Below are 13665 nucleotides of genomic sequence, written 5' to 3'. Positions count from 1 at the left end.
CCACACAACTCTCAGAGTTCGACCATTAGTGACAAGTTTATGAATGGGCGGGATGTATCTGTTGTTGGTTGTTCCGTTGTGATTATTAATTTAATTCTCGTTATTGACAAATTAAGGAAAGAACAATCCTCATCTATCACTGTTTGTTATGCAAATTTACAGACAAGCCCGAAAATTTGCCCGCGATAGGCTTAACATGTAGGTATTATTAGTGTCAATATTGTTTCAAAATTATTTATTCTCATTAAAAGACACAAGTCGTCGTAAGGACAATAAATATCGCGATCCTTAGTCAAATCCGAAACAATTTCTAAATTAGAGTGTCAACATTATAATTTAGCCGTCGGGATAAGAATAGCATGACTCTCGTCGTACTCGCACCTCCCACCCACGCTCCTTCTGACAGGGGTGGCAGTTGTGGCCTCTGCCGGAGGTGGTAGCCGTGACCTCTGCCGGTACCGTCCGTACTTTCCGCCAACGCCCTCGCGGATATGTCTGGAGAAATTATGGAAATGATGAGCAAGTTGTGGAGATTTCTGTGAATGCATCGGTGAAGAATGGGATTGGGGAATTAGTATAGTAGCTAGAGAAAAAAAGGTGTGAAATAATACATAAAAGATATGTAAGAGATATTGGTACTGACTCCAGAGGAATTAGCTATTTTGGAAAGTGTAAAGTCGGCAGCAAGAAGAGTACATGAAAGAAGAGTAATGTAACGATCAGGACAGACAGAAGGAACATACGGTGTTTATCCTACAGAACTTGCAAACGACAATTAACTAGGTTGTTAGGGCTCTTCCGAATTTGGTTTCGCATCCCGTTCCATCCCTCGGATTCAATGGAGAAACAAATTAATATCGATAGTTGGAACGCCAGAGGGGTAAGATAGTACCCCTTAGAACTTTCAGAGTTCCTGCGGCAATTCATTGAACATAAGAAAATTGAGATTTCCTCCTTTCTAAGTAAGTCGATTAATGTCGAACTCGTCACTAATGGTCGAACTCTGAGAGTTGTGTGGGCTTATATAAGGCCTACGGATAGAATGTCGTAACTCAATCTTACCTCTCCATTCCATCCGAGCGTTCCAACTCAATGCAATCACAATTTGCAATTCCAAGCATACGGCATACTTTAGGATAAGATCAAGAAACTGGAGAAAAATCTTAAAAGAATTCAAGGAGCTGAATATTAAGTGCTATCGATAAGTCCTGGAAGTACCTCTACCCCTAACCTTAATCCCTATCCTTCCTATGCTGACGAGCAAGTACTAGCAACTAGAGGGGGAACTTTAAATGAAATCGAGAAGAAATGGGAAAGTGTGGAAGAAATATTTTTTGAGTGGACAAAAGAAAGAAAATAAGGTAATAAGGTATAAGAAGAAGACAAAGGAGGTTTATGAATACTTAAGGAAACTAAGTACACGGGTCCAAGAATAAAAATGGGCAAGTGCCAAAAAACATTTAAAGTTGCCACTTGACATTCGAAGAATTAAACATTTTTACTGGTTCAAGTGGAGGTTTATTGAACTCCCATCTAATGACATCCTTGTCGAATGATTCCAATGACGGTTCAAGCCACCCTGACGACGCTCCTTAAGTTAATCCAGCATTGACAATCAAAAGCATTAAGATTGTCTGGAAAAACGTGAAAACAGGATCAAAATGGAGGAGCGGAAGAAAAGAAGAAACAACGCAGAAAACCATTAAAATATCCAAAAATATACAAACTGTGGGGGTGATCATCCGGAAAATGCGCCGATCTATCCGATAAAGCCGAATAGACTAGCATAGAATACCACTCGGATGCAAGCCTGTACCACACTTGGAGAAACCTCTACGAATCCCCGGACGTCCCCTGTGCCCACCTACAGCCATGGCAGGAGTAACAACAACGATGAGCACGGGTCAAGCCATCCTGACGACGCTCCTTAAGTTAATCCAGTATTGACAATCAAAAGCATTAAAATAGTATGGAAAAACGTGACATCACAAAAACCCAAGCGCCAAATGTCGCCAAATCGATCCAGTTCCCTACCAAAGCAAAATTGAACCAAGCTCATTTCATGTCGTGCTTGTGGAGACTGAACATTTGGTCTATAAAAACTATAAGTAGTTGGCCTGAGTCAAAGTATCTTGAAACACTTGCTTGCATCCAAGTAAATAACCCCGAAATCTTCATCAAAGAAATGTGTCATGTGACAGGTTTAACAATTAATCAAATAAGATATAGTCGAGAAAAGCAATCTATAATCAATATTTAAAAGCAGCTTCGACGTCAGTAAAGTGAAATCCACCTGCACCCCTCCACCTCAAGAAGATATATATGATACTTTGACTGAATTTTTAGATAAAACCATCCGTTCTAGAAAACCAAGCGGCATATCCTGGTTCAAACCACTGTTGTGCAATGGCATTAGTCGATGGTGTAGTTATTTTAGGCGACAATATTGAAGAAATAACCAATCATCCAAAATGCAAACTACTGCAAAGCCAAATGGATCTGCTCCTTTACTCTCTCGCCCAACAATCAGATTTATACAGTCAGTTGCTAAAATTTGCAAAAGCTGCTGAAACTGAATGACTTGTCTTTCTACAATGTCGCCAGTCTACATTTTTAATCAGAAAGTTGCATCAGGGTCAGAAGAGAGTACAGGTGAAATAGTAATACTAATAACAAAATTGTCAACAAATTTAGGGATTAGAATTAATATAAGTATGGAATAAACTTTCACGTGTTTTTAAAACTATAGGACAATTCTCAAGAAAGATACGATAAATTTTTCTCAAAAAATGACTAAGAACTTGTGAAAATCTTAGATATCCCTCTATCTCCGATGTTAAAAAAAAGCTGAAGATTATTGTGAAAACGAAAAACACCAAAAGCAGCTAATGAAGTTATGGACCATTCGTGACCTCGAAGGTACAACTTTATCTGATGATATAATTATGATAAGTGTTTAGTTTTATGAGAATAATGAAAATAGTCGTATTATGGAAGGGCTCAAAAAATAAGTTTTACATTAAACAATCTGCTGAATCTCGAGTACAAATTCAGAAGAGGATTATTTGTAATCTTTCTGAACTGTATAATATTTAGTACTCACCCGGAAATAAAGATAGGTTTATCAAAATGAAACTAAGATAACACCAATCACAAAAAATGGAGGCTTTAGAAAGCAGGGGAGTTTAGTCTCAACGACATAGGCAATAGAGCACATGGCAGAACCTATTAATAAATTATCAGACTCCAAAAATTAGTATTTGGTTTTGTTATATTTGGTTTTGTTATATTTTGTTTAAATTATTATTATGAAAAATTCTTTAGTAGCGTTGGACAAATTTTAGTTCCTTGTTGATTTGACTGGTAAGCTCGGTTACTAGACCAACAAACTATTGTCTATCAAGAGGTACCTAGAAAACTAGACCTTAAGAATAAAACCTCGTAACTAGGTGTCGAGTTAAAGAGAATGAATGTTGATACTTATTTAACTCTATACTTTGGAAGCTGTAGATGCTGTAGATACTGTCGACAAAAGTGTGAAAACTGAAAATTAAAAGTTGCCTTTCCTAACAAATAATATATTTAATGTATTTTTGAAGAAAATATTTTTTGTTAGCAGCAGTATAACTTAATATTTATGATTTTAGCGTTAAAAATCTACTTGTTTCTCATCTAGCTTATAAAATATCGTATATAGATTACAAAAAAATATTAATTTCTATTATCATAGGGATAAAATTGATTATGTCAATATAAAACAATAGTATTTTACACTACAAGGGAAGAAAGTTTGAGATTCCTGCCCTGCGTGTCATCTGGCCCGAGGCGTAGCCGAGAGCAGCGCTCTCAAACTTTCTTCCCGTGTAGTGTATACTATTTTTCTTACTACCTCGGTCGAAAGTACGTATTTTGCTCCCCGGTTCCATGTCAGAAAAGTACTATTTTCTGTCGTGGAACCGGGGAGCAAAATACGTATTTTCGACCGAGGTAGTAAGAAAAAACATTTATGCATACTATCAGGCCGGGTGATTGCTGAATTTTTTTTTTCTGCTGATGTTTGTACGCCATGTAGACGTCTGCCGTGATAAATATAAGTTTTTAATACTATTAGGAATAAAATATGTCAATGGCAGACATGGTCATTTTCATTCAAAATTTTTATTTTTTGGAATTTTCAAAATTGTCTGCCACTATGTTAAACACGTGATGGTCGTCTGCCATTGGTATTTTCTGATAGTAATAATATCATATTTTTAAATTTCCAAGTGGCAGACGTGGTCAAATGGATTTGAAATAAGCGAAAAAAGGATACCTGTGTCACATGCGCACTACTTGCGTCCGCCACTTTGGGCTTAGTGAGTGCCCATCTCATGTAGGGTAGGTATAGAGGCCTCAATGCACAAAAACTCAGGTCTGGTCAAATACATACAGTTATCCGCCCACGGGCTCTTAGACTATGTATTTTTGAACGAAAAACTTGCGTAAGCTTTTTGATAAAAGAAAATCTTATGGGTTCGCGTCACCGACATCCTCACTACTGGCACACGTGCAGTGTACTATGACACTTTTTGGATGGGTGACATCTCGTGCATTCGCGTCACCGACATGCTTATAGCAGTATGTGTCTGTAGCCATACAGCTGACAGTGCTGTGCATCTTTTGTGGAATTGAATGAATTTAGTAAAAAATTTATTTAAATATGTCCAATGATCGAAAACTACTACAAAACATACTAACAACGTTTCCACATCACACAACACAGGACAACGTAAATTAAAGAATAAACAATGAAACTAGAAAAGAATGACTATGATTGTTCTATTTTCAGGGTTGCATATTGGAACATATTGGAACATCTATTGCTTACTGATTAAAAACACATGAATGGAAGAAAATTACAAAGGAAAAATCAAGTAAACACAGATAAAATTAATGGAAATTTAAGGACTTTTGTAACCATTGTTTGAATATCTATATTTGTTTGAGTTTGTTGACGCAACAACTACAAACCCAAGCAAATACAGATATTTAATGGGAATTATTGCTTGAAAATTCAATATTATATTGAATAACTCATCTGCAGTAATCTACAGAATCTACATTTAAGTTACTCAAGTGACATAGTAAATACGCATACCTTTCAGATTTAATTGTAGATGGAGCGGACTGCTTCACACATAACCTAAATGTATGTCAATTTAGTTTTCAACGCCACCTAAAACATAAAGTTAACTGGAACAAATATGTTAGCAGAAACAACAGTAATAAATTAAATCCATTATATTTCTAATATTTTACATAGTATATTTTAATGGTTATTTTAACCTTGCAAAACATTTTACAATAACTAACTTGTTAAAATTCATGGAAAACCTAAGTAGTACCAACCCAATGTTATAAATAAGAAACATAACTAGGCACGATTTCGGGATGCGGTCATGTTGCCATATTCAACGCAGTGTTGCCAATTCTATTAGATTACAGAAGTCGGGATTGTTGTGTGTTACGACAATTTACTCCGTAATAAATACTACACTGATTTTATAAATCGTTTACTAGTATTAATTAATACCACGAAGTATAGATATAAGGAGTCCGAACGTAATGTTATCACTCAGAGAGTGATTGTATTATTTATTATTGATTAATTAATGTGTCTGTGTTTATATTTACTTTTTCTCATCATAGCCAGATCCACTACAAAAAAAGGTTCTTTCCAAACCGCTCATTAATTGTGAAACACAATCCATTGAACAAATATTCACACCCATATCAATCGGAATATTTGTTTTTGCATTGGTAATCTATAACAGTAATAATTTCATAGTGCTATTCAAGTCATTAATTCTATTTCAGCTTCTTACTGTAACTTTTAAGTTTATATCAATTTTTGCATGACAAACTAGTTCCAATTTCGAATTTATATATGATAAAGAAATATTCGCATTTTTAATTATTGTCCAACTCCAATTTTTGCGTAGTGGTTGAGCTTCCAGAGTTTTCTTTATGAAATGAAAAGAAAACTTCTCAGGCTCATTGATTGTCTCAGGCTCATTCGTTGTCTCAGGCCCAATTACTTCGTTTAGGGGTTCATTAACAATACTTGTCTCAATAGCATGTAAGCTACAGTCACTAACTACATCCTCGATAATTATATCAGAAGTATTTAGAGAAACATCATCTGATAGCAAGCTCTCATTATTTTCTTTATCGTTATTAGCTCTATTACACTTTGGTACAGTTTTTTTTCGTAGATGAACTTTCTCATATTCATACACGTATATACTACCATCCGCTAAAATCTCCTGATTACTTTTAATCACATCTTCAGGATTAAAATGTAATTCGCATACGTAACTAGTAGTTTTTAAATCTTGATTAACAGCAAAGTTCCATTTCTTACGCATTTCATCATCCTTGTATGTGCTGGACTAATAAAACTGCCAAGTTTGTGATTTTTCTGTTTATTTTGCTCGAAGCATCTGAACGTTGTGTGTTGCTCTCGAGCTAACTTAAAAGTAAGTAAAAAGGAGGGGGTTGCGCATTAGACGTTGCCAATGTTGACAAATGCTCTAACAATCCTATAAAAAAAATAATTACTTATTAATTACATAAGATACATAAAATAATAATATTTTTCAAATTATATTTTAATATAGCGCAAATTTATAAATAAAATATTTATTAACAACACTGATTTTTAATATTATTTTTAGGTTACTCACTTTCGGCACTTTGAATAAACCCACTTTCCCTACATTTCCACTTGCCTTTCGGCCACTGAGGCAACCATGAACAGCACAACACCTTCCCATTTTTTTATTGAGACTATTTTTAAAGAATTAAATTAATATTTTATACTTAGTTTTATAATTTTAATAATTTCAACATTTGCGAGCCAGCGCGTATTTACGTGTGACAATGATAAAACATCGGTACGTCCTGAACATTTGCGCAGCCAGTGGCAGAAAAGAGAACTATGATCTGGGTTTAATTTTGTATACCACGAATACTGCGGAAAAGCCTATACCGTTCGGACTCCTTACATCTATACTTCGTGATTAATACGAACAAAAACTAAAATATACTTTATGTCACTGGGAAGATGGCGCGCGAATTGCTAAGTGGTTAAATTCGTTGGGCATTGTAACCAACCTTATTTATTCTTTTGCGTTGTCAACTTCAGAAAATTAAATTAACTAAAACTCTACATTACTCGCCCTCTAGTGGCGGAGCCATGAAATGAAATAAAAAACATTTAAATATTTAAATACACCAAAATATGAAATGTTGAAATATTTCTTCTTCATAATCTAAATTTCACTTTTCTCGTAGATTTATGTGGGTCATTGGTGTTTATTTGGTTTGCAGCATAGTTATGTTCCGTGGATATGATGTCCTCTTTAAGTAAATAGGCGGGTTTTAGTCGATCTTTTGAGATATTACACTTCTTCGATTTAATATCCACTGTATAGTATTTCTCTAGTCTTTTTAATACTTGGAATGGTCCATCAAAAAGTTGTTCTAATGGCTTCCGAACAGTATCTCTTCTAACAAAGACGTGTGTACAATTTTCTAAATCTTGTGGAACAAAAATTTTGACTTAACATACTCATTTTTCTTTAAGCTTTGTGACAAAGGTTTCAGGATCTGCTGTGGTAGATGTTGAATTTAAAAATTCTCCTGGTGGCGTTATTGTTGATCCATAAACTAGTTCTGCTGGTGATATTTGGTGGTCCTTTTGTATTAGGGCTCTCAAACCTAATAAAATGGTGGGCAAAACTTCTGTCCATTTTTGAGTATTGTGGCACTTAATAGAATTTTTTAGCGTTCTATGCCATCGTTCTATCTTACCGTTTGTTTGTGGATGATATCTGACTCTTTTCGATCCAATTAGACAAGATAAGGCTTGAAATAGCTGACTTTCAAATTGCCTACCTTGATCTGTTATGATCTTTGAAGGGCAACCAAATCTGCTGATCCAGCCTGCATAAAATTTTCAGCTACAGTTTCTGCAGTCATATCAACCATGGGAATTGCCTCGGTCCAACAAGTATATCTGTCTATGTATGTGAGACAATAACTGTAACTGTTTGATGATGGTAAAGGTCCAATGATATCAATATTAATTTCTTGAAAACGTTCTTTAGGTAGTTCAATTTTGGTGAAAGGTGTAATTGTGTGTCTGTGTATTTTAGATTTCTGACACTGGATACATGCTTTTGTCCATGATTTAATATCTCATTTTCTACTTCTATCATTTTGGGCCAGATATAACGATCTGTAATCAACTTTATTGTTGCTCGTATCCCTGGATGAGATAGTTTATGAAGTTTTTCAAAAACTTTCTTTCTAAAACTTTGTGGTACAAATGGCCTGATTTTATTTTCTTCTGAAATATCACAGTAAACTTCTATAGAGTTTGGATATACTATTTTTTTCAGTTTAAGTCCTGTTGAATCTGATTCTAGAAGTCTTTGTAATTCTTGATCTAGAGTTTGGTGATGACTGAATTCCTCTAATTGTACAGTATTTGTTAATTCTATCGAATTAATTCTGCTTAACGTATCAGCAACAATGTTTGATTTTCCTTTTATGTGTATTATTTCTGTGCTGAATTGTCCTATAAAATCAAGTTGACGTGCCTGTCTAGGTGATGCTTTATCCATTTTTTGTTGAAAAGCATATGTTAAAGGTTTATGATCTGTGCATATCGTGAAATTTCGGCCTTCAAGCATTTGACGAAATTGTTTAATTGTAGCGAAAATAGCTAGCAGTTCACGATCGTACGTACTATATATGGCTTCAGCAGTTGAAAGTTTGCGAGAAAAGAAACTTAATGGTTTCTAAACGCCTTCATCATATTGTTCAATTACGGCTCCTATGGCACAGTCAGATGCGTCAGTAGTTAAGGAAACTGCAGCGTTAGTCTTTGGATGTACTAACTGCATAGCATTGGTTAGTTCTTGTTTAACTTTCTCAAATGCTTCAACTGTTTCATCTGTCCAATTTACCTTTGTTTTGTCGTTTTTAGGACTGTTTTTCAGGTAATCATTTAAGATTGCTTGTGTTTTTGCTGTATTTGGCATAAATCTCCTGTAGAAATTTATGACGCCAAGAAATCTACGCAATTCATTTTTTGTGCTTGGTTTCTTGAAATTTCTGATTATCGCTACATTCTCTGGTAATGGAGAGGTTCCTTGTTTACTTATTTCATAGCCAAGAAATTGCACTTTTTCTTCTCCAAAGCAGCATTTTGCCGGATTTATCTGTAATCCGTATTCTGTTAATCTTTTAAAGAGTGTATGTAGGTGTGTTTTATGTTCTTCAATACTGTTTTTAATCGATCTGGTGCTAATCGTCTGCATTTTGCTTTGAGTGGTGTACCAACGGTCTCGATTTTGTGTTGTGTTCGGTTTGCTTTACTGTTTTTGCATCTGTTTGGGTTTGTGATTTCGGGGTACTCCTTAATTATATCACAAAACTTGGGATGCAATGTGAATATTGAAACTTGGTTAATATTGATTTGTTTTCCTTTACTGGATAGTTTTGTTGTGCGGTCAATTAATTGGCTTCTACGGATATCGACTAATAAGTCATAACTGTGTAGGAAGTCTGATCCTAAAATTGGTTTATCGACATCTGCTATGCAGAAATTCCAATCAAAATCTCTGCGTAAGCCTAGACTCACTGTAAGTCTTTTATAACCATAAGTTTTTATCGTAGTACCATTTGCGGCATACAAAACTAACGTTGTTGGTGGCGTGCGACAGTGACTCTTAGGTAGAATAGATATATCTGAACCAGAATCTATTAAAAACTTTTGTTTGGTTGTGGGATCTAATACTACAAGTCTGCGACTAATATTCGCCACGCCGTCCGTCGCGTTAACGGACGTGGACTTTAGTTTTCCGTGTCTGGATTTTTATAATTGCATGGTGCAACGCAACGTTTTGCTTTATCTTGATATTTTTCATGGTACCAGCATAATTTACTATCCCTTTTTCTACTTCTAGAACGTGAACGTGGTCTATTGTCCAGTTGTATTTTTATTTCCCGTACTTCTTTTATAAGGTTTTGAAGGATTTCTTCAGTGGTGCTGTTTGTTGTGCCTGTTTGCTTTTTTATAGCATATGTACTAGGTCTTTCAATATCTGCAATTTTATCAGCCATTATGGATAATTTTTCCATAGTATCGTCACTTGTCGTTAGTATTGATTGCACATGAATGGGTAATCTTTGGAACCACAGCGTTTTGATGAGGTCGTGAGGTACAGCCGTTCCGGCTAAACTTTTCATTTGTGTTAAAAGTGCGGATGGTTTTCTTTCCCCTAACTCGATATCGGACAATAACTTTTTTTTCTTTTCTTGAGATTCGCTAAAAACAAAAATTAGTTTTTCTTTTATATTTGTATATTTCTCACTAGGTGGTGGGTTGATAACTTCGTCAGTGATTTGTTGCAATATGTCTGTATCTATGGCGCTCAATACGTGATGATATTTAGTTGAATCTGTTGATATTCCAGCCAATGCGAATTGTGACTCGATTTGCAAGAACCATATTCTTGGATCTTTCTTCCAAAAAGGTGAAGTTTTAATGCTGACTCGTTCAACTCGTGCTCCCGTTGTGGTAGCTGGGGTATCCCTTTGTTCGTTCTCCCTGGTCCACGTGTTTGTACCAATGTACGCTTCTTGATAATTTGCGTGTTGGATGGGGTCACCAATTTGTCGGGATTGTTGTGTGTTACGACAATTTACTCCGTAATAAATACTACACTGATTTTATAAATCGTTTACTTAGTATTAATCAATACGAACAAAAACTAAAATATACTTTATGTCACTGGGAAGTTGGCGCACGAATTGCTAAGTGGTTAAATTCGTTGGACATTGTTACCAACCTTATTTATTCTTTTGCGTTGTCAACTTCAGAAAATTAAATTAACTAAAACTACACAGATATCTTTTTGTCCATTTGTCACTTTCTATTTAAAATTTATATTAAATGAGTATAGGTTAGGTTTAAAATTAAATATTTTGCATAGATATTATATATTCAAGATACATCACTTCTACACACATCTATACCAAAAGTGTAATATAATTATTATAACTAATATAACTGCTGTAAAAGTAAAACATTCTGAATTTTGACAAAAGTAATAACTAAGCAAGAACCATGAATTGAATTAATACAAATGAATTTTCACTTCAAATTCAATGAATGAATTTATTTACCAGAAATATATTTACTTAAAGCAAAAGCATCATCTGACCGTCTTCTATAACCTAAAATCTAAAAAAGTTACAGCGCCCATGACTCAACATTCTGAAATTTAGTAAATTATTTTCTCTAACTAAATACACTAAATATTCCCTGCTAATCTCGGAAATTTTGGTGTTGACTTTTCTTCTAGATTACAGATTCTCTCTAATTTTATAAAAATAAATAATATGTAAAATAAATAATATGTATATTTATATTATGAGAAAAAATTATTAACGAATCTATTTTTTTTTTTCATCTTAAAATTATAATTAAAAAAAATATACAAATATAAAATTAATAATGGGGAGTGACATATATCAATCGAAAAACGTTTGTTCCCACTGAATTTTTAGAGAGACATAATTTATGACAGATAGTAAAAGTCTCCCACTACGCGGCATATTTGCAGTCTTCTACGGTCTCTATCATGCCTGGTGTCTCATTCAAAATACAGTCAACATCTCTCAAGTGCTATAAAAAGATACCATATTCTAGCCAGCAGCTCAGAGGCGATTCAACCATAACCAGGTTAGTTAACCGCATGTCTCACAAGCTCAGAATACCACAATCTAACCCTGCCAAGCAGGAACCTTATCAATGTTATTAAATAGATCTGTTCATACCTTATAGAATTTCCGTATCCGGCCAGGTTCGTACCTGTTCGTGGTTATTACAACAGTTCCGTTCTTAATCGGGGTTTGGACCTATAACCTATGAAGATTAAGAATGGACTTGAATTATCTCAGAGGATCTGGACTATGTGCGACTGTTCTATTCGATGTTGTTCGAACAACTAAATTAAATTGTTCATTTGATTAACGATCTAAACAATCTCAACAGTTGAATGTGGCAACGTACAAACATGTTTCCAAAGTAACGTAGAAACAAACTTGTATCGACAACAAAAGCAATTCATAGCTCACTACAAAGACTTGTAGAGTTTTAGTTAATTTAATTTTCTGAAGTTGACAACGCAAAAGAATACAGGGGGGGCCAAGCGAATAGGGACGGAGGGGCAACAGCCGATGATAGACGTTCAGAATCGTCGAAAAGGCACGACCTTTATGTTTGGGGTTGTAGGGATTTTTAATGTTTAATTTTAAAAATTGGTAATGGAAATACCAGGGAATATTTAGTGATTTTAGTAATTTACTAGATTTTAGAATGGCGAAAATTCAGTAGTTTTTAGGTTAGAGAAGAGAGCGTGGTCGATGAATGTTAGTATTTTGAGAAAGTATATTTCTGGTAAGAACCTTTTCATATACCACTATATGTAATTTAATTGTTTGTATTTGTTATTGTATATTATTTTACATAGCTTGTTAGAATGTTGTTTATTTAAATTATTCAATCATTGAATTTAATGTAAAATTTTTCTTAATTCATTTCATTTTTGCTGGTTAGTTATTATTTTTGCCAAATTTCATAAAGTTCTTATACAGCAGTTGTAATAATTACATTACGGTTTTAGGTTAGATGACCTCTTGAAGAGATGTATCTTTAAGGATCCCCAATGCAAAAAATACTTTCAGGTATATATATAATAATAATATAATAGAATAAATTTTATAATGGATTTTTCTCATCAATTTATGGTTATAATAGAAAATATTGTAGTTATTCTAAATGTTCTAACAAATATCAATTTTAAGAATAAGTCTTTTTCCTGTTCCACTACACATTTTCTACAGTTCTTTCTACTTTTATTAGTATTAATAATGTTCAAGTATCCAAAATTCCTAGTTCTAGTTTTTGCCCTATTCTTTCAAATAATTCATATGGTAAATCTGTATCTTCCGTCTGTGTTAAAACTACAATTAGTAATAATAATGCTGAGAAGAATTCTTTGTTGTATAAGATGCATCGAAATACTATTTCTAAAATTTCAAAATTAAAAGCTTATATTAAGATTAGAAAACATTTGTTCTGATTTAATTCGGGTTATATAGTATGTATATTTTAATGTTTTTTGTTTTTACCATTGATATATAATAAAGTTGATGTGAAATATTTAATTGTTTTGTTTTTATATACCTTTGGAAAAACCTAACCTATACACATTTGAAATTGAAAATTTTAAATGAAAGGTTTCCCGCCCTAAAAAAGTGACAGATAAACAAAATATGTAAGAAAAGGCAACACCGCATTCAAAATGGCAACAAAATTTTCACGGTTCCTTAGAAACTGACTGTTTGTCGGTGGGTACGAAATTTTAATGAAGAAAACCGGACAAGCGCACTTCCAAGAACTGGCCGAAAAAGAGTGTTGGAAGATGCTCAAATCCAAGAGGTCATATAGACCTTCGATCTAAATGGGTTTGAGCACACCTCGACTTTGGCTGGTCAGTTTGGTGTGTCCACACAAACAATTAGGAGGACGTTACACAGAAAGGGTCT

The 13665-nt window shown here is 34.1% G+C and overlaps 2 protein-coding genes across 2 annotated transcripts in view; both read right to left on the bottom strand.

Moving 5' to 3' along the window:
- LOC126266346 (uncharacterized) overlaps positions 1-13665 on the bottom strand; it is a 183910-nt gene that overhangs the window by 125189 nt on the left and 45056 nt on the right. The window lies entirely within an intron of this gene.
- LOC126266347 (uncharacterized) lies at positions 5361-12038 on the bottom strand. The gene is made up of 4 exons (XM_049970275.1): positions 11893-12038; positions 6726-6828; positions 5865-6416; positions 5361-5804 (listed from the first exon to the last, which is right to left on the bottom strand). The coding sequence occupies exons 2-4, from the start codon at positions 6813-6815 to the stop codon at positions 5670-5672; spliced, it is 777 nt and encodes a 258-aa protein (XP_049826232.1). The 5' UTR covers positions 6816-6828; positions 11893-12038; the 3' UTR covers positions 5361-5669.

The sequence above is a fragment of the Aethina tumida genome, chromosome 8, assembly GCF_024364675.1.
Source record: "Aethina tumida isolate Nest 87 chromosome 8, icAetTumi1.1, whole genome shotgun sequence".
Classification (NCBI taxonomy): Eukaryota; Metazoa; Arthropoda; class Insecta; order Coleoptera; family Nitidulidae; genus Aethina; species Aethina tumida.
This window is presented reverse-complemented; position numbering and strand designations above follow the sequence as displayed.